The 21,693-nt window shown below is 36.6% G+C and overlaps 4 protein-coding genes across 4 annotated transcripts; 1 reads left to right on the top strand and 3 right to left on the bottom strand.

The window, feature by feature from the left end:
- Positions 1-39: 39 nt before the first annotated feature.
- Positions 40-4,444, bottom strand: LOC142339222 (uncharacterized). The gene is made up of 4 exons (XM_075389076.1): positions 4,303-4,444; positions 2,154-2,357; positions 1,503-1,695; positions 40-373 (listed from the first exon to the last, which is right to left on the bottom strand). Exons 1-4 carry the CDS (start codon positions 4,416-4,418, stop codon positions 242-244), a joined length of 645 nt encoding a protein of 214 aa, XP_075245191.1. The 5' UTR covers positions 4,419-4,444; the 3' UTR covers positions 40-241.
- LOC142339221 (uncharacterized) lies at positions 285-9,036 on the top strand. The gene is made up of 2 exons (XM_075389075.1): positions 285-406; positions 5,837-9,036. Exon 2 carries the CDS (start codon positions 6,673-6,675, stop codon positions 8,989-8,991), a length of 2,319 nt encoding a protein of 772 aa, XP_075245190.1. The 5' UTR covers positions 285-406; positions 5,837-6,672; the 3' UTR covers positions 8,992-9,036.
- Positions 9,037-14,185: 5,149 nt separating this feature from the next.
- On the bottom strand, positions 14,186-15,220 carry LOC142339868 (uncharacterized). Its single transcript, XM_075390187.1, has one exon. The coding sequence runs from the start codon at positions 14,670-14,672 to the stop codon at positions 14,241-14,243; it is 432 nt and encodes a 143-aa protein (XP_075246302.1). The 5' UTR covers positions 14,673-15,220; the 3' UTR covers positions 14,186-14,240.
- Positions 15,221-17,510: 2,290 nt separating this feature from the next.
- LOC142339867 (anamorsin homolog) lies at positions 17,511-18,706 on the bottom strand. The gene has a single exon (XM_075390186.1). It carries the CDS (start codon positions 18,672-18,674, stop codon positions 17,862-17,864), a length of 813 nt encoding a protein of 270 aa, XP_075246301.1. The 5' UTR covers positions 18,675-18,706; the 3' UTR covers positions 17,511-17,861.
- Between the last annotated feature and the right edge of the window lie 2,987 nt (positions 18,707-21,693).

Below are 21,693 nucleotides of genomic sequence, written 5' to 3'. Positions count from 1 at the left end.
TCCACGGTTTTTCCATATAGTGACCATAATAGAACAGAATTGCTTCAAGACAATTTTTCAAATGTAAGTTGAATGTAAGCTCGACACCCAACAAATTTTACACATTATTTATGAAAATATAAGGCGATTATCCATTTTTACAGCAAAGTTACCAATTGATTTACATTTATTAAACAATTGTATCAGTGGTAAATCAAGTACTGATTTATTAGTAGAAATCAGAAGGAAGGCAGAACTGGAATCAGAATTTGGAAGCGGCGAATATCTCGATCCAGTAATTGTCCGGATCCCTGATGAAAGCAATGTGTTTCATTCTACCATCTTGTGGTCTCTTTTGAAACTCAACTCCCAGCTTCTCAAATCTATCGCAAGCCTGGAACAAAAAAGCAGAGACTTCTTACATCAAGTTAGTCATGTTGCCAGACTAGGTATAACCATAACATTACCTTTAATAAGTTATTTGGGGGGGGGGCAGCAATGGGGGGGGGGGGGGGTTCCTTTCACCGGCAGTTTCAAATATTTTCAATTTGTTATTTTATAGTTAACATTCGGTTTGGAACTGTGAGCAACTCAGATATTACTATTACGCACACACCACCGGGAAGTAGCTCTTCTAAATTTATCTGTGAAAACAAATGCATTTTTGGAAAAATTCAAATTCTTAGTTTTAAACTAATTTGGCAAGCTGTTTCAGCATTGACCAATGATTGGTTTGATATTTAGGGAGATATCAATCAACGGGGGATAAATTTTCAACTATTTTAACTTTTAGCGTTTATCTTAATACAGCGACCCCCAATTTTGTTCTCAGAAATTTGAAAAACATTTTAATGAGGAAAAAAATTTTTGAGATAAAAACTGACCAAATAAAACAACTTGCCGGACTACGCCAGACTGTGAAAAATTTGGGAGACTTTTTCTTCCATCATTTCGCTTCTATCCGAACCGTCTATGGCTAGATCTATAATAAAATATCATCTTAGCTCTAAGGTTATTGTTTTCCGGAAATTTTTTCCATGTTTTTTGAGGAAATAAGAAATAAGAAACTTTTGGAGTCTTTGGAGTACAAAATAAATCAAATTAGTAGCTAGAGTGCTTAGCTGGATTCCTCGATTGCTAGTTTTGCTAGCTTTCTGCATTTTTGCAGACGAATATATTGACTCCCTATATTTTCTCCAAAAAATGTTTTAAAAATGTCTTTCCATTAAGGGGAAAAGTTGCGGTCCAAATGTCGTTCGGTTTTCAGATAATTGAAAAACAGACTTGTTACGGAAGGAAATTGCGCCAAAGGATTAGGCGAGAAAATGTCCAAAGGCGAGGAAAAATTGTGGACACTGGCAGCTGTTATACTATTTTCTACCATTTGACATGACCACAAAAAATGGTCTCCCTAGCTCTGAAAATAAGCTAATTTTAAGAGGATTTTGATGACAAGAACAAAGCATTTCAAATCGCCAATAAAGGTTTGGCTCCATTTCCTTTTGCGTCCCTTAAACACCCACCTTATGAAGATCATCAACAGCCACCCCAATATGGCCGAAGCCTCTGGGGTCGGAGTTGCCATTATGGTAGGCAAAGGCATCATCTTTCTCAGTGCCATAGTTGTAGGTTAACTCCACTGTTCCCACTTGGGAGAGACAGAACTTCTTGGCCTCCTCCGGATCCTCAGGGATCTTCACAGACTCGTCCAGATACCTGTTCATAAATAATTCCGAAAGACTACTAGAGAAGCTTATCATTTCATGAAATCGTTGAACATAAAATTGCCTCTAAACAGTTTGAACGAACTGATGCGATGTTAAGTTTCTGTTACCTCATTTTTGACATTCGTCGTCTGTGATAAGCTGTATCTATTCGACAATCGTGAGAAATCGTTCTTTCTACATGGACAATGAGATTTTCAGAAAGTTATTAAATGGATATAAGTTTGGTCTTTATGATAACCCATTTGTGTATTCTTAGATTTTATATTCCAGAGTAAGCCTCAACAGAAATACATCGCCGTCTTAGGAGGAATAATTTAGAACGGCCTATGATAACATGAGCGCGTGCGGGTGAGGGGTGTGGTGGGCTAAAGTAAGAGAAGCCCAGCTATCAATTGCAAACGTGCTCCAAGGTGAATCCGATTGACAATTTGAGTCTTCCATGCATACCCCATGAAAAAGAGCGTGAACTCTGCCTCCGGAAAGTCCGCTTTGTAGAGAAGACGCATTCCCAGCACTCTAGTGTAAAAGTCTAGACTCTTTCTCGGGTCCTTTATCCGCATCATGGTCTGCTGCATGTAGTACCCTTTCGTCTCGGTAGGTTGCTCTTTGCATATGTACTTGTCAAGTTCACTTTGATCCATAGTTACTGATCTGAAACGTGAACAATCCCATTCCAAGCTCCAGTTATTGCCAATTTGAAGCATTTTTCCAGACATTATGGCCTATTTCAAGCCTGTCATACAAGGCTTGGATATTTGGATATTCAACGTCAAAATAATTGATGCGCTGCGGGCCATGCAGACAGGTTTAAAGCCATAAAAGTGAATTTCAAACCATAATTGGGAAATATTGTTTTGATATGAAGTGAATTATGAACAGCTGAAATTTGATTCCCTTTCAAATATATATATTTTAAAAATGGAAACAATGAAACCAAATGATCTTGTTGGTTTTATGGTTAATGAACAATTGTTCGTTGACTGGCTGTGCTGTTTGAACAGATAGGTAAGGAAAGGTCAACTAATAATTATTTATCCAAACAAATTGCCTCATCCAAAATCAGTAAAATCTGCAATAATTCAATTATTTGCCCAACTGAATTAATTTTGATATATAACCTCCAAAAAGATTGGCTTTAAAAAATGAAAACAATATTTAAGTAATCCTACAATTAAAAGTTACAATGCACATTTTTTTCCCGATTGACTGAATGATCAAAAAGGCAAAGGTTAATGAATAAGCCTCTTATGTGATAGCATTTTGAGAAGATTGCGAAAAACTGACGTACTAGCTACAGCTTTCCTGGCAACGACGTTTCCAAAAGTAGCCGAGATGATTATATGCCCTATATACGCTTACTCCTTTATTGTAACACAATAATTTGATTCGTCCTGAAAAAACACAGAAACAAAGAGAATATCATTATGTACAAAGTCATTCAAGAGTGGACTAGCCGGCAAGCCTACTGGAGAATTGCTGAAGGCATGAAGTCAGACAACTTCATTCAAATTTATAGAGTAAAACTCATAACAACCGTCAAAATATGAAGGTAAATTTAAAAACATCAATTTAGATTCAAAACAAACAAATTACTCTATTGGAGAAAACAGAAGTCTATATGAGAAATGCAGTCCACAACAACTCCAATTTCATAGGAGACACCCTCGGTGCATATGGGGATGAGTAGTCTATGTACAGTTATTAAATGATAAAAACTATTTTCCAGTGCTCATAAAAGGCGTTCAAGTTTATCGAGCTTCTTGGTAAGTGCAGAGAAATTGGCTCAAAAACCTTCCTTAAACAAAATAGCTCTTCAGCTCTTGGGCAAGTTGGCATTGGGTAAAATGGCAGGTTGGGTATAACTGAATTGGGTAAATTGTCCTGCCACCAGCTCTTGATTAACTCTTAAATGCTTCAGCCTCATACTGCAGGATTTTCTCTTACTGAATACGTGAGAGGATAGTTCGCAGTTTCCCTAATCGACAATACTTTCTCAAAATAAGAAATATCAACTTGAAATGCTCTCTATTATGTTTTCAGATTGCAGAACGGATTCCATCTACAAATCCGAGAACATCCACTCACCTCTCATAAATGTCAATTGAGACCTAGAAACGGTGTGAAATGACAGCACAAAATCTCTTGAGAACAATTCAGAGCTTTCCAAAAATTAAGCTTTCAAAAATTTTTACCCAAAAAAACTTAAGCTCAACGTTTCCGTTAATTTAACTGGTTTACGTGAAAAAAAGGGCGTTGGTCATTGGTTAACCATGATTTACAATCAACAAAGTAAATTTTTAAAACAGAATGCATCGTCCAATTCCTAATTTGTACTTTTTCTTGGAAAAGTTTGTCCAGAGTTGCAATTGTTTTTTTTTTTGTCTTTTCATTTAACAAACATCTCAAGTGAACGAAGAGTCAATTTCAAACTTGCCACTAATAAAAAAAACGCGTGCAAAAATACAAAAAAGCATGATCGATGTTTCCTTAATGATATAGAACGTGAAAGGGCTTTTCGGAGATTTCGACTGCACAGAAGCAAAGAAAGTAGAAGCGAGCTATATTTTGGACAAAATTAGAAACTGATTGTTCTCACCTAATTTTTGTTGTATGTAATTTTGTTCCAACACGTTTGAGGGTTTGTACATTGTACTTGGGCACAAGAAGTTTGAAAACAACACTACCACAGAGAGTTTTCGTCCACAAGGCCATCTAATTTACCTTGAAAAAGAAGCGACCAACAAAATTAGACGCTCCATTTTTATAATACAATAGCAATGAAAAACTATGCAGCTGCTGTTTTTCCAACATTTTTGTACAAATAACTGCACTTACATTCCTAAAACCTTAAAAAAACATTTCCGTTGAAAATGATTTATGAAAAAATTCATAGTGAGTGAATTGGCCTGCCAACTATGGTGCCTACTTGAACAAAATTTATTACGTAGGGTAGCTGTCAACAGCTATTTCATTGCTTGCATTTTCAAAGTGATTTTTAAAAACATTTTTGAACGGTATCTGAGATAATTATGTAACTTGAACATTTGAATAGAATAACTATCTAGATAAAGCCACTTGATTGTCCCATTTTTAAAAATAAAACTCGCCCAAACTAGAGCCGATTTGTTGATGAAAAATTTGTCAAAAACGAGCCGACACAAACGACCAAATAACTGTTTTGTCTCACCCAATGAGCGGGGACACCAAAACAACAGCTTGACAAGACTTAGACTCATTTAGGTTGTCATAATTAAAGTATTGCAATATACTTGTCGTATTGTTCGAGTTGCACTTTAAAAGACCATCGAATGTGATGGTACATTGTGAATTCATCTGATTAAACAAGATTGTTTAAAAGAGACATCGATGAAAGAAAATCAATTTTAATATCAATTTTAAAGCTCTCCTCTCAGACCTAATCAATTAATCCATTTTTATAAACACGTCACAATGCTTCTTTTTAAAAAAAATTTCATAAAACAATGGATTGGTTTATTAAGTCAATGATCGCTTATTTTAGTACGCGAAAACAAGCTACTTTGATTTATGAGAGGCTTTTTCTTCCTGGTCTACGCCTACGACCACAAAAATCTCAAACAAGGCGCCATAAATTAACGATTGCTTTTATTCAGCGTCTGATATGAAAACAATTTCCTCGCCACCTGCTCATGTTTATATTGTAGTATAATTAGTAAATCAGCTTAAGAATGGTAAATCTCAAAAATGGGAACTCGAAAACATTCCATGAAATAGAAGGCCATAAAATTGAAATTGTCATTACTGATTAAAAATTTATTGCCACAAGTATTGTCGGATTAGTGTTCAAACATACAATTTTACAATCAAATAATTTTCATCGTGAGTTCTTGTATAAAAACGTTTCCACAATTTTAGCGAATTCTATGCGATATAATTGTGCACCATTTATTTTGTTTGGATTATTTTGCAGTTTTTACGTTCGTTTTTGCCACTTTTTGGCTTGTTGTTCCTCGGTTGAGAACATATTTCTCAAGCTGATTTGGCACGGAACGGATTTGAGATCTTAACAAAACAGATTTGAAGAATTCTGAGCAAACAATCTTAATAAATTGGATAAAAATAAATACTAAAAAAGTGCCGTTTTTTAACAGGAATGGAACTAAAGTAGATCCACCTGCGTTTGGCTCCAAATTGAGTTTGGAGTGAACAAAGAAAACACTGCGCATGAAAACAATGGATGAGATGAGGAAAGCACACAAACAGCAGCAAACATACGTGGTTGCTTTAAGCTCAATTTTATAGCCTCCCGCAAAGCGCTTCTAGTACTTCCATAATTTCGGCAGCCATAAATAGTACCAATCATTGTTTGTTCATTCAATCCTATGTTTTATTCCTCATTGTCTATCTAGCATCTATCCATATAAATTTATTCCTAATAATTTTATGGAATTTTCTCTCACTGAATTTCCCCGTCCTTGATATATTGATTCCGTATGTGGTTTCTGAAAAAGATTCATCATATTTCGATTTATTCGCGAAGACTTGATTATATTTAGTTGTGCAAATTTCACGTTATCGTTTCCACGGATTATATCATCATTTTAAAAAATTAGTCTCAAAATAATATTCTATTGTCGGAACCTTTAAAATGAAAATTGCCATCAAAAAACTATGAAAGATCATTATGTTTCCGTTTACCACTTATTAATTCAATTTAACTCCAACAGACATTGTTAATAAAATGGAGAGAAACCTATTGGGTATCGCTTTATTTCAAATTTACTCGTTGACAAGAGAATTGCATACATTCTGCCACGTAAACAATTTCTCAGCTTGATAGCCACATTATTGGCGTAAATTTGTACATCTGGCTTCAATTAGCAAGACATATTGATATGGTATCGTACAGCATAAAAAGGTCTCAGTTATCTCGTTGTTTATTTTGTAACATATATGTGATGGAAATAAAATCTCGGCGTTCTTCTAAATGATGACTCGACAACTGCTAGTACTGATCATCTTTATCCTTCTACGAGAAGGAAGAAGTGAGCTGAGCGTTTCAATGGAAGATGTCAATATCGAAATCGACTCTGGTCAGACACTAACTATCGTCTGCAATATCAACAACGCACCGGATCAAACCGAAATCATCTGGATGTTCAATGGTAACCAGGTCCGTTTCGTCCAAGTTGATACCTCTCTGGGAGGGTTTAATTACGAATCCAAGATCACAATTACAAATGTCACCAAAGACCACAGCGGCACCTACTTTTGCCTGGCTTCAAACGAAATCGAAGCAGTTCAGTCCTCGGCTGCTTCGTACGTCAAGGTCAAATACAAGCCAGTTAGTCTAATGAGCGGAAGCCAACAATTTCGAATCCTCGAACGGTTCCCGACCAAGTTAGTATTTGACGTCGATGGATACCCCGAACCCGATATCTATATTTATCACAACAGCATCGAACTCAATGACGCTTACGATAAAGTGAACCAGACTTTGACATTGCCTTACTTAACACTGCCAATTGAAACGATTGCGAGGAACTCTCTAGGAGCGACTGAGATTGAAATCGACTACGAGATCATTTGCTTAATTGAGAGCCGATCTATAATTGTTCACACTTTCTCTACCCATTTTGAGGTCAAGTTGGCATCGGACGTCTCGAATACTGACGATGACAACTCAATTCTGGGTTCTCCTGTTTATCTAGTATTAGTAGAGGAATTCACCCAAGAAAGATTTAAAACTCCTCCGATTGATATTGACCTAAAAGGCTTCGCTTCTTGCAACGAACAAAGCAATGATCTCATTCACAATATAGTGTCAGATCTGCAGACATCTGCAAGAACCGATCAGACTGCAATAATTGATACCAAATTTCTTCCTCAAATTCTGTCTAAGAAACTTACACCTGACACGCGATATTTACTCTGGGTTCTTGAAAGCAGAACCTTTATATGCCCTGATGGGGAACACTACGCCATAACACAAGCAACTCGCGCCTCCGATTATCTGGTCAGCGACACACTGCCAGCAGCCGAGAGTCAAGGGAACTCGGATTCCAAAGTCAATGAAATTCTATTATCGATAATTATCACAATTGCAGCAATTTTTATCATTATAATTTTGGTCAGCATTACGATACTTATAACCAGCAAATATTGCCGAGCCTGGCGAGGAACCAAGACACTACAAACAGGCGAAACTCAAGGAAATGAGTTGAGCTACTTCACAAACCCAAGGACTGAAAATGGGGTGCTCGACACTACCGCAAGCTTTGTCCCTGTTGATGTGGGAGTGTTCCAGAACCTAACGGAACAAAGACCAGTCACAGCTTTACCACAACAGAGAGCTTTAACTTCAACCCCTATGGAAAATGTCTACTGCATGCCAGACGAGTATGGGAATCGGGACACCCTTCAACGACCCGTTTCTCGTAATGGGCTTTATGGAAATCCTGGCATCCAGAACAGATATGAAGATGCAGTTATGCGCAATGGTCAATATGGAACTGACGAAGATTTCATGGCAAAAATTGCTCGTCCAGTTTACTTAGCAACAAACTCATCGTCAATGTACGATATTAACGCGAGTCCGATAGAACCTCAAGGTCAACCAACTTTTCTCAATGGGTACACACGTAAGTACGCTTCTTGTAACGAAATCAACGCATTTGATAACCAAGGATTCCATCATTCCGACCCAAAAATGATGTATTTCAACCTTTCACCACGATTCGATGAAGAACGAATCCGGCCGCCAGAAAATTTACCGACACCATACAGCGGCAGCAATTTGGAGCACCCTCGAAATGAATTCCAAAAAGCAGGCACAAGATCAAACGTAGAGCATGGCTCCTCGGGATCGACGGGTTCCAGCAGCCGAGCGGAGAACGCCAGCAGGTCCAGTGACTATTACAACTTTGTATTGAACCCGCTGCCAGAACATGCAACATTGCAGGACCACGACACAACTCCACGCCTGTTTGTGACAAATTATGAGAAGCATCGGAACCGTGCAAACAGTGACCTGAAGACCTCTTATATCCCTGAAAACAGACCAGGTCACTATCCACAAATGCGCTCATTCAGACTTTTTGACCAGATGAGAGGGTATAAAACTAGCACATCATCGCTGCCAGAGTTAGTAACTCAAGAGCATCGTAATGACATGTTCAACAGTCTACCACGTGACCATAGGAGCTTGGGAGGTGGCAATTTGCAGTTGGCCCTGAGAAGTCAGTCAACAACTGACATGAACAGTCAAAACTTCCGCGAAGACGAGTACTTCTATCTCCAAATATAAAAATTTATACTTAATTTAATTGAAATGAGGGAGCTTCCAATTCGATATTTTTGTATCACTAAAATCTCATTCAGGTCTTGCGTGCAGATATTTCAACCCAAAAGACAAGAGCCCCAGTCGTCATAAAAAATAACTTAACAATATTGTTTAATATTGAGTACTTATAATATGAAAAAGAACACATCTGTGCGGACATAGCATTTTACTACCAATGTTTCATTAAATCATGAAATCTGTTTTGACCAGTAAAAAATCTTGGACAACAATTAAGTTAGGTAACACGGCTCGATAATGTCGAACCAAAATGCAAAAATCATGAAGCACATCTACTGTCAGATAAGTTTTGTAGCACCAGTTAAAATTAGATATTTAGATGACGTTAAAAGCGGAAAGCTCTCATATCTGATGAGTAGGCACAGTGCTTACACATTCGTTCTAGGAACCCACAATTCAGCAAATCACAGAAATCTTCGAAGTGTATCTCGTTTATTTTAAACACAGCCCACAAACTTCAGAGAAACCTCAATTGAGTTGATTTGATTTTTCGAATTTAGTTGGAATTGAAACAAGACGGCTCGTGGGACACTGTGCATAGCGCAAAAATTTACAACATACGTTCTCAATTTTCTTGTTTTGAGAGGAAAAACACTTTTTGACTAACTAAAGCATAGATTGAAGCAAAGTTTTGGAGCAATCTGATCAAAAAGTTCTTTAGTAGTAGTGGTAATAGGGGAATTTTGACAGTACTAAAAAGATCTTTATAGAAGATAGCGGTAGAAAAATGATTTGAAGGAAATATTCTAAGATACGTTCAACATCTGCAAACGGCAGAGCGGCATTTGATTGACGACGTACAGGTTCTTGATATATCGTATTTCAAATCAAGTAGAGTGACGAAGAAGCCCTTTAATAGCGATTTAATAATTGCAGGGGGAATATGATGTTTATATCGCTAGAATCATTAAAATCGTTAGCCAAAAGAGTTCCACTGTTAAAAAATGATAATTCAGTTCAGTGACCGATTTGCGTGGGCATTTAGAAACCAATTACTGTTTGTCACTGCGTGGAGAACTGTTATTCTTTTTAATAATGAAATATTTCAAACGTAATACAACACTTTCCTGTAGCAATGGCAGCAAAAAGTTTCAGATTAATGTAAAGCAGCTGGTATGCGATGGGAATCGTATCAGCAGCCAACAAAAAAAATCAAGATAGCTCTTTTAACTAAAACACCAACTCAAACATTTTTCGTTCAATTCTCGAGTAATCGCAAGTGAGTTAGACCTGCATAACAGGCAGGAGAATCATACAGTAAGACACAAAAAACAAGCTGAATACAGGTTGTATTTAACTCTGTTCGACAAACTGTTTGGGACATTGTCTCTGAATTAATTGAAGTTCTGTCTTGCTTTGTTTAGCTTCAATCAAATCTTAGACAGCTAGTGACTTCAATACCAAGATCAGTCGTTGATTCCACTCTCCGCAGTTTTTCGCTGTTTCAAAACAAATCAACAGTAATTTTCTGTGAAATACTGATAAGAACATTTTGATATATTGAGTTCAGGCTGTTGGAATTCGACCAATTATACAGTCGATTGATGTCCACTTGACTGTCACTAAAAACATTTGTTGAAGATCACACCAACTTGATATCCGCAAAGCAGTAACAATTGTATTTTTTGGGAAGTTGCAGCGTAACGTCTTTATAAACCAAAAACAACATTGGTTCCAAAACACTTCCTTGGGGAATCTCACTACATATAGATACAATCTCCGAAAGGTTTCCATCGATAAACTCGTTGCGATCTATCAGCCAAATATGATCTAATTAAGCTTCTAAACTCAGTCTAATCCTAAATAGCCTAGTTTACTAATAAGGGTTGCATGATCGACAGTATCAAATGCTTTATTGAAGTCAAGATATAGCACAATTTTCTCCCAATTATTGTCAAAATTGGCATAAAACTTGTCAATGAAGGGAACAAGTTGCGTAATTGTTGAGTGACCCTGTTGAAAACCGTGCTGATTAGAATTTATTTTGTTTAGCAGTTGCTTGTTTCATTTCGTAGTCATTTTCGTTAAGTCACTCTTCCGTTTCTGATCACAAAGCTTTTGTTAGTGTATTTCTGCTGTAGGCTGCGTTTTTCGGCGCGCAGTTGATATTGTACTTCTCGTTCAGATTTCGTTAGGTCCGGATCTACGAATTTGTGAAAATTAAAAATCAATCTTCATTTTGATTCAAATTTAAGAGGCATTAAATCACATGCACTGTCAGATATGTTGCAACATAAATAGATTTCCCACAAAATTGAAGAAGCTTCACTAACTGCTCAACAAAAGCAATTAGTCGCAAAGAGAACTTATCTTAAATTAACACAGTCAATTTCCAGTGAAGGCGTCAGATTAAACGCTAGAAGTAGCAAATAGTTAACTGGTATTAACTGGTATTTTTCTCATCCATTTTTTCTCATTGACAATTTGTTCAACTGATAAAATGTTTACCATTTAGTTAGATTCAAGATTCAATTGAATATTTTTTAAACAAGTGTTACCAGACATCAAGAAAACATCAAAAATTAGAATTATTTATGTCAAGTTTTGTCCTATGGGTAATAGCTGTGTCTGAAGTTATCTTCAATTCATTTGTCCTGAGAACCGTTTCAAATAGAACCTTTTCAAAATCAGAACAATACAAATCAAAATTTACGTGACAAGTGGAAGGAAATGTAATTTTTTTTTACATTTTCCGTACTGGATTAATGATTTCCTTTGTATTTCAACTGGCTTATACATGCGAAATCTAAAATATGATAATTCAACCAGATCTGAGTCAGCTGTAGAAAGTAAGTTTTCAACCAAACCAATCAGACTAAAACAAGCTTCGTCAAATAGAAGCCTAAATTGACTGGAGGAATTCAGTTAGAAACCAACTTTTAGCAAGTGTTTTTCAGCAGAAAAAATTCAGGAATTCTTTTAGCAATTCAAATTTTTCGTTAAGTTGAAAATCTATTGAATTACAAAATTTCATTCTAAAGCTTAAAATGCGCACTAAGAAGGAAGAAGAGCAACAACTAGCGAAAAGTTGGAAAAACAATTTTCCAGTTTTCTGTCTTTTGAATAAATACTTTTAAGGAAATTTTCTCTTTGTTTTGTTTTCAAACAAATTTAAATAATCGAATAAAATTGTAGTTATCTAATTCAATGACAATTTTTCTAGCAATTACTTTAGTATACAGCCCCCCATTTTACACCGGTAATGAAATTTGTAGTTTTTTTATAAAAACCAAATCTAGCTTGTACGGGCTACAAAATCTCTTTTCGCTACGATGCGTACACAATGGTGAAAAATTGACTGCAGAAAAAACCAGACTGGCCTATATATTCTCCCATTTTGAAAAAAAAGTTGGAACAACAAGCATAGAAGAAAATGGAAACTCATTTGACTGTGTGAACATCAGCATGCAAAGTTAAAAAAAATTATCAATTTCATTCAAAAACTTTCAAACCCGGATCTTATAGCAAACGCACTCTAGCAAATAAAAAGCGGTTATTGTAGTTAGAAAATGACCACATTCTCTATAATGAAAATTTTGCGCAAACAGATTTCTTAATGGCGCAAACTACAAACAATTAACATTTCTGAAACTAAAGCAATAGAAAATTTCGAATGGACACATTTCTCCGATGAAAAATGCCAGCCAGGTCGTTGCATACAAAACCATAATTTTGTCTTCCGGCTTTACTACTGCCTTGAATTACTTCTCTACAGCTTCCCTCTTTAATTGAATAGAAAGCGCACAAACAACGCCAAAATCTCCTATCTCTAAGGGAGGGAAGAGCAATAATAGTCAAATCAATTAGCTGATCATGATCTGTAAAACACAATAGCACAACAACTAAAACAGCTAAACTCGTGAAATTCTCGTTGTAGTGAATTTCTACACGCATAGAGCTTCAATTTGATACCAGATATGTTAGTCGGGGATGCCTCACAAAAGTGTCAGAATAAAAAACTGGGCTAGAATAAAATAGCATCATTTTTTCGTTTAAAAATGGGGGAAAATTAAGTAACCAATCAAACTCAATCCATGACAGAACATAATGTAACAACCCAATCGATAGAACGTGGAACAAATCAAAACAATTGTGAAGTTATACAAAACGGGAATATTGAGCTTATTTTTCTCAACGTTACTACCTTAACATCGGGTGGATTGCTATCAAACGACCGGCGAGGGGTGGGATTCGGTAGTACCCAGCTGGGGCTTAAGGGCGAGGACAAAAAGTTAAAATCGTCGAAGAAAAATCGGTCCAGCAAAAACTCGCACAAAAAGAACTCAGGACTATTTTAATTGCTATAAACCTAAAAGGTTGCGAAAATAAAACTATTTTTGTGGTCTATCTTGATGATGATGATAATGCAAGAGGGGCGCACAGTTGGAATGACAAATTGTTGCCTTGAAGAACTTTCTTCCTTGACCAACTTGCTAAAATTTGATGGTTAAATAAAATGCACTCAAGATGTATCTCTGCTGGTGTTTGCCTACTTAAACGTAAATGACGAATTGGCAAAAACTATATCAACTGCGTAGTCAAAAAAACATAACCGACTAGCGTCGGGAAAATTTCTCTCAAACTGTCGCGCGGTTAGCTTCGTCGGTAGCTAGCTGGGGCCTAGGCAGTCTAGCTTAAAGATTATCTGAGAGAGGTGGGAAAGAGTTGGAAAATGAGGTGCATCATGGGGTGGCTTAATTGAGGGGGGTGGAGCTGGGGGGTTTCAACGCCGACAACGGCCCTTCACGTTTAACTTTTATCTTCTCACAGCTTCGGTAACTTATACACTTGTAAAGCTCAAAGAGAACTGAAACCACTCAGCGACTTAATGCCTTTCAGGTCAGACAACAGCTATCAGACAAAAAGTCGGTAGAACGCAACATCTCATTAAAAAAGATCAACATGACTATTATTGCTACAAATTTCGATTTAAGGCAATAAAAACGAAAAAAACTTGATTAATCACATAAGCCACTTGTTATTCTTCAGTTGAAAGGGGGGCAGGTTTAAACCTACAACGGCACAGAAAAAGCTCTATGGGAAATAGCACAATTCCCTTTTGTTACTTTTCGTTGTGATGCTACTGTTAATTTGCTCAAAGTGACTAAGCAGAACCATCAGAACTGTCAACGGAAACAAATTATGGAGAAACAAAAATATATTGAAAGTGTTTTTAAAAGAACAACTTCTAATTGCTATTTCCAGTTCCGACTACGAGTTGCTGCTTGTGATATATCCCTCAATTCCTGAATAGATCTAATCTCTAAAGCATAGCAAGTGACAATCACAGAAGAGGCGACGCCCACTATAGCCGCAAGAGAGCCATAAGCAAGAGCCCGTCGGGCCAATTTCACGCCATCTTCTTTCATCATAAAAGTATTCGGATGAATCGAGGTTGAAGGTGGCTGCAGTTGATCTTTACTCTTCCGCTTTGCCCGTGATAATCCAGCCATAAAACCTAGTCCAAGCCATAGGGATCCAAAACCCACAAACGCTAATCCAGTCACTAACTTCTCTTTCGGAATCGAACCTTTGCTAATACCTTTTTTCTCGTCTGCTTCGCTGTCAACTTTAATTTGTTTCTCAAATTTCTTGGTAAATCTGTCAACTATTTCACTTAAAGTCATGATTCTAATGATTGCAACAATTTCTTAACTCTGGTCAATATTAACTCGTTGGCGCTGTAGCAACTTGAGGCTGTATAAGGTTTGTGAATCTGGACACAATTAAGAACTGTCAACACTCCACTGCTTGAGTCTTCTGTAAAAACAAGATGCACCTTTTTCAGAGTTTCTAAAACGCGCTTTTTGTTTTTCAACAAAGTTTCAGAGTCAAAATTTGCGACCTCGGATTTTGCATCCAGTTTGCTTTTCTCTTCAGATATCAGTTTAAAGTTGTCATCAATCAGATTTAAAGAGTGGTCATGCAAAGTAAAGTCACTAAGGGTAGCATCAAATTCTTCAATTGCTAAAACAGAACTACTGATTACAATTCTGATACCGTGTTCAACAGCAATCACAATAGCAAGAGATTCAGGATCAACAATTGAAAGTCTTCCGATAGACGATGGAATGTTGTCCAAGTGTGATATTCTGACTAGCTTCCCGATCAGAGGATAAATGTCTTCAAATGAGTAACTGAGAGGCTTTTCTTTCATCTCATTGTTTCAAATAGTTATTCTGAAAGCAAACGAAATCAAATTTACAAGAGTATCTACAGCGCGCCGAATTTCATACATGAATTTTCCATAACTTTCCTTCACTTTTCAGAGCAAAACTTCACAAATGAAGAAATCTTTTATTTGCATTCATGCTGGCACCATCTGACCTCCTAAAGAATAAGTTTGAGAGCGAAACAACATTACAAAGTTGAGGCTACTTACAAATCATGAAATCAATTGTCTTCAACACTATTTTCGTTATTTTCACGTGCGTTATTCGGGCGCATTAATTCAGATTTTGTTCATTTCCAAAGCTGCGTGGACCAAAATTTTTGTAGTCCAGGCATATCGGACGAGATCAGAAAAAAACCTAAGAAAGTCTACCAATTTTTCCGCCTAATCAAGGAAATCTCAGTTCTTTGAACTTATCGCTAAACCTAACAGTCGGTGGACCAAATCCTTTTTCTAAACCGGAAGATATTTTGAGAAACATCGTAATGTATCTTACTCGTAAAGAAGCAAAACACACAATTTAGACAGTTTTATAAGTCTAACCCCCAATAACCGGTTAGATTCATACTATACAGAAGGATCTTGAGATAGCAAATAAATGGCTAAATGCAAACAAATTAGTTGTTAACCATTAAAACAGTTCAATTAAATATTGGATCGAGTGCTTCCAGTTTGAGCTCCAAGCTAGGTCGGAATAGTGTTCAAGTTGAACCAATTTGTAAGATCTTGGCATTTTTCTTGATGCAAAATTGTCATTTCAGTAACACATCGATTTCGTACTATCCAATTTAAGTACCGAAAGCGGCTTGGTCGCAAAAATAAGATATGTTTCCCGTAAACAACTTCTGAACTATTATCTACGCAACGTCAATCCGATCATTCAGTACGGAGTTTTAGTATATGGATGTTGTAGTTATTCATCTTTAATGCCCATACTTATTTCTGAGAAAAAAATTTGTTTTTTTTTCCAGAAAACAAAGTAATCGTTCGGATGATATTTTCCGCAGAAACAACCTCTTAACTGGGTATGAACTTCACATCTACGAATTACTTAAATTTGTGCTAAGATCAATCAACGGCCATCATTGTGAAACTTAATTGAATAATTTATTTCACTTTGAACCAGAAAAACCGACAAGACGGTAAGTCATAGATCTTCTTCAAGAACCTCTGTTAAAAGGAAAAATTGAGAGGAAATCAGTTTCGTACAAGTGTATCAAACTGTACAACGTACTTCGGATAAGCACCGTTCTCACAAATTATCTTAATTGTGCAAAAATTTTCAAATTTAAGGAAGCCTTTCTGATACAAAATGAGGAAATGGTAAAATATATATTTGATCTCATTTGATTTTCATTTTTGTCTGATTCATGAAAAATATGAAAAAATTCTCTATCACCAGGGTGGAACAAAGAGAAACCAAAGTAAGATTAACAGCCTTCCAAACACAATATTCTGACATTCATTCCTCACATCGGAATGGAGAAAAAGGGAGAAAGGTAAACTTTAAATTTTTTTTTCTTTTCATTTCAGAATAAAGTTGAATTAAAGTAATGTTAAATAATTAATAATAATTAATTAATTAATTTAATGTTAAATTTTATCACTATTAGCATGGGACAGATACTAGGTAGGTCGATACACAAAATACTTTATCAGGAAATTGGAAGCCCTGATACTAGAAATTGAAAATTTTGTCGGGCTTTATTATATTAACAAGTGTCAGTGCTGATTAGCATATTTCGAATATGCGAGAGAGGAGCTAAGTTATCTCAAAAGAACTTAGAAAATGCAACTAAAAATGTGTATGACGAGAACATATTTATCAGAACATTTCACGAAGTTGACTTTTCCATTTCACTTTTGTAGCGTCCTGTGTTCACAGTTGAAGGTGCCAATATTGAGGTTTCGTTTCTGCGAGAGGGCTACAAAGTCAGGGAGGGCAAAAAAGATGAGACAAACGTGCAGTAAAAGCCGACTTTAATTGCTTGCGCGATTTTCCAGTGATTCCCTGAATGGTTCAATCTGTAACATCCGCTCAACATTTCTGCACATCTACTTAATACAGGCCTAAAAACTCCTGAAGGTTTGAGAGAATATGCTTCTAGCTATTTGGCCTAATATATGATTTAGATTGGTGGAAAAATTTTGTATGCACCCTATGTAGAGAAAGGGTGGATAAAAAGACATGGACTGCTACCACTACTTCCACATGCAATCGTCATCATCTGTTAAAGGCCAACTGTCCGTGTACCCGTTTTACAACTACCTTCTGGTTCTTGAGAAAAATAAATACGAGAGTTAGATAAATTATAAAATATTCCTAGTTTATACCAATCACTCCATTTTTATGACTCATCTGCTAGCATTATCATCATTTCATAAGTAAACTAAAAATCTTTGGCTACACTCAATGATTTATTCTTTGTTCTCGAAATTATTTGCCCTCAAATGTAGATGAGTTGTGCGAAAAAAACCAAAACCTATATCAAAGGGGTAAATTTATTATTTCGGTTTGATATTTTGGTTTCCCATTATTGTTGGCTGGCTATACATGGGACCCCTAAAGTTTAGGTTCTAGTCCAATTTTGATCACTTTCAATTGCTCTGCGGATTGGCGGTACAAAAAATCTCATCTCCACATTTAGGATATATCCAGCTTGACTGTCTCGCCGGGTTTGAAGGGCGGAAGTCCCAAATATGGACATGAACTGCATCGGAATGCATCGCCAAGGTAACACGATCCACAACTGCTCTTGACTGCCGGTGCCTCTTTTCCTTCCAAGACTTCCGCCAAACCACAAGTACAATTTTTGCAAGCCTTCTTTTTACCCGAATTAGGTCCACATTCAGCCTTGAGTGACTCAGCCGTTGGTCGGCTAAGATCCTTTTCGGTTAAAAGAGCGTCAGTGTCGATTAAATCATCATCGTCGTCCATGTCCAATTTCCACACTTTAACATTCCCGTTACTCTGGTTGGTTGAGCTTTTCGCACTCTGAATGGACAATTTTGACTTCGAAAAATTTAGCTTTTGCGCAGCTCCGGTTGAAAACTTCTTCTGAGCTTTCAAAACGTACAGCTCATAGACCTTTTCAAAGTTTTCAGGACAAGAAAGACCAGCAAGTTTGACCAATTTTGCCAGATGGTCGTGCGATGCTTCATTTCTGACAGCGGAAATCAAAGTTCCATTAGCTTTCAAGATCTTGGAGCAAAATTCGAGCAACGCTTCCGTAATTTCAATTGACTCCGTCAAAATGGCAACATCAAACGAACTCGCTGCTCGCATCGAATTCTCGATCTGCTGGAATTGTTCAAAAGCAATGTTGGTGATATTTGGGAACCTGTTTTTAATTTCGCCCATAAACCCTTGAAGTTGTTCCGGGGATTCTGTATTCCATAACGTCAAAACTGAGGAGAAATCTGCAGGTAAGCAGTCTAGAATGAGACTAACAGCCATTAGTTTCGATATCTGAAAGTAGAACAATTGCAAAAAAAGATACTAATGAAAAAGGAGCATGATTGCGGCTTTAGTTTGATCGGACAAACGTGCAAAACAGTATCGAGATCACGCAATTCAAAAACCGACAGATCGGCGTGTAAAAGCCCCGAACTCTGCGGTTTAGCTCTGCTAATGATGGGAGATGATAATCCACACGAGGTAATAAAATAAAGTTGAAGTCATAAAAATATAAACGAATTTATTCAAAACTCAAGGCTCTAATTATTTGGCAGATGCAACAAGAGTTGTAATCTTTTCGACAAATTCCAACGCAATAGCTTTACAAAAGGCAACAACTATTCATAATTTAATCACGTTTTTCACGCCTGCGCTTTGCCAATGGATGCCAGCTATGTCGCTTTACAGAATCCATCAGCCAAGTAAAATTTTGTAATTTTTGGACAAAATTGTATTTTTTTAAAAATGTAGCAATGTTATTATGCGAATCAACAGAAACAAAACCCCCGCAGTGTAGTTTCAACCCAGACTAAGAGTTCTTTGTTCACGAATTAATTCACATTTTTCACAAAATCCAAAACGATTCATTCGGTAACATTGCAGAGGAAAATAGAAAAATTTGAACGCGCGTTTCAATAACTAATGAAATTGCTAAAAGAAAAAACAATCGGGGAAGAGTTTTGAATAACAATTCCCAGTAGGTCAAAAAATTTAATTGAAATTCCGTTTTTGAACAAGAATATATGGTTCCGGACGCCTTCTTAAACTCAAAGCTGCAGGCGTAAGCACATCAACTTTGATTTACAACTGGATAGATCAAAACGCTAGACCCCCGGTACCGTAGAGTGTTTTATATTAGTAGGTTTATCATCGGGTAGCTCAAATAGCCACAATATAGCTTCTCCTGCTCATTGACTACGCATCTTAAAGTGTGAACAAAGAATTCAAACTAGCTCTCGGATAAACGTTAGTTTTAGTTTGTATGCAGAATTGCACGAGTTCGATGGTGTACATGTCATATATATTTGATGCTCCCGTATATATATTTGACGCTTCCACTTCAAATCATTAAAGTGTAATATTTTCGACTTTAAACGGACAATTCTCGATGTCATCTTTTGCACATTAAAACCAGTCAGTAATTGAGTTTTCGCGGTGCACCCATACAAAAGACGACCTATGAAATAAGACGTTTCACGTACACGTTATAATATCGAATAAGAAAACTTCTTGATACCAACTGACACTGTCTAAAAAAGATATGTTTCGGTATTTTCACAACTGTCTATACATGATGCGAAAAAAATTGTTTGATTGATGCAAAAAATATATAATTGACTACGCTCTGCTTAATTAACACTTGACCACTCAAAATCACATCATGATACGGCAATCCGACCTTTAAAACCTGCGTTTTTCAATAATCAAAGCAAGCCCATTAGTTTGTCAATTCACTACTTTTGCATCTTCATCACTGAGACTAAACGCTTCATCTTTTAAAATTGAGTATAAACCATTGGTTTCACCTGGGAGAAAAAAAATTCAAAAAGCGAAGATACACATGGGCTATCAATTATGAAAAAAAATGAAAGCAGCGGTCCCGGAATCTTTCCCTGTGGTACCCCAGATAAAACTAGTCAAACACCTGAACGGGTTGCATTTACATGAACACACCTGTAACCATTATTTAAATAGGACTTAAACTAAGAAATTGGCTTCATGAGTTCTCTTCCATGATTTACAGTGTCAGAAACTTTCCGCAAATACAATAGCACCTGTATAAAATGCTGATATTCACTGACTCGGATTCAATTAGTAATTTTAATGAGCAGGTTAAATGTCCCAACCAAAATCCAAACCGCCTGGGATACAGAAGTTTCTATTCATCCACAAAAAAAAACAGAAATCCACGAGGAGCTCTTTCTAATGCTTTAACAGCTGTTGATAAAAAAGAATTAGAACGGTAATGGTTGATACAGGTCTTCAATCATTTGTGGTGTAGAGGATTTACTCGTGAAATTTTCAAACAATCTCGGAAAAATCCTAATCTTAGTGATCCATTACATAGCTCCAATGATATGTGACAAAATACCTCAATGCTACATTACAAAATTTCGGAAGATATTTCATCGAGACCAGTTGCCCTGTGATCTCAAAGTTTGACATTTTTTTTGCAATTCCGGAGGTCATTGGGTATTGGATTTAAAAACAAGTGTTCACAAAAGGAAACCTTCTTAAGGCAATGATCGTTGTACTGAGGACCAATCAGGTGCCCAACTGTATCCGTGCCGTGAATGCATCATTGAACGCATTGGCTATTTCGAAATCGTCGGAAATTTTTGGTTTGAGAAATGATTCAAGAATATCTGTTTATGTTGGTTTCGACAACGTTGTTGATCAAAAAGTGAATTTAGCGCTGTGTAGAACTTCTTTGGCGCCCTAAATTTTCAATAAAAGTAATCAGTCTTTTGTGCCTAATCTCAATATTTTTTGTGTTTTATTGCGTTGCTTCTGATGGCATCTTTAGTCTTGAAAGCTAAGCGTCGAGCGTCTTGATAGCGTAGAGCTTCCGCTATTTATGCTATTTTTAATTTGTTCGTTATCCATTTTGAAGAAGAGTCCCGAACGGTTTTAGTACATGTATGTTTTTCCGAACTTCAGTTTACAGCTAATATTTTTTGAGACATAATACGTAAACATTGGTCTTCTTTGAAACGAAATCTGTTTTGACCTTTTTAATGGATTTCTGGAGTTGAACGTTTTTCTGGTTGATTATTGATATGAACTGCAGAAGATATCATTAGACTTCCATAGTTCGGTACGGCCTTACCAGGGGCTTAAATTTGCCAAAAATTTGATGTAATTGGCAGCCATCTTTAATCTCAAAGGTGACACGTCAAAATTGATGTAGGCTTAATGCTGGCCTTCTTTCAGTTTCCTTTTGCTTCGCTTAATCTCAAACATCGTTTACCGCTGGACAAACTTAACAATTAAGTTTTTTACCTCGTATGCTTGTGAG

The sequence above is a fragment of the Convolutriloba macropyga genome, chromosome 5 (assembly GCF_964194025.1).
Source record: "Convolutriloba macropyga chromosome 5, txConMacr16.3, whole genome shotgun sequence".
Lineage (NCBI taxonomy): Eukaryota > Metazoa > Xenacoelomorpha > Acoela > Convolutidae > Convolutriloba > Convolutriloba macropyga.
Note: the sequence above shows the minus strand (reverse complement) of the source record. Positions and strands in the feature narration are given on the sequence as shown.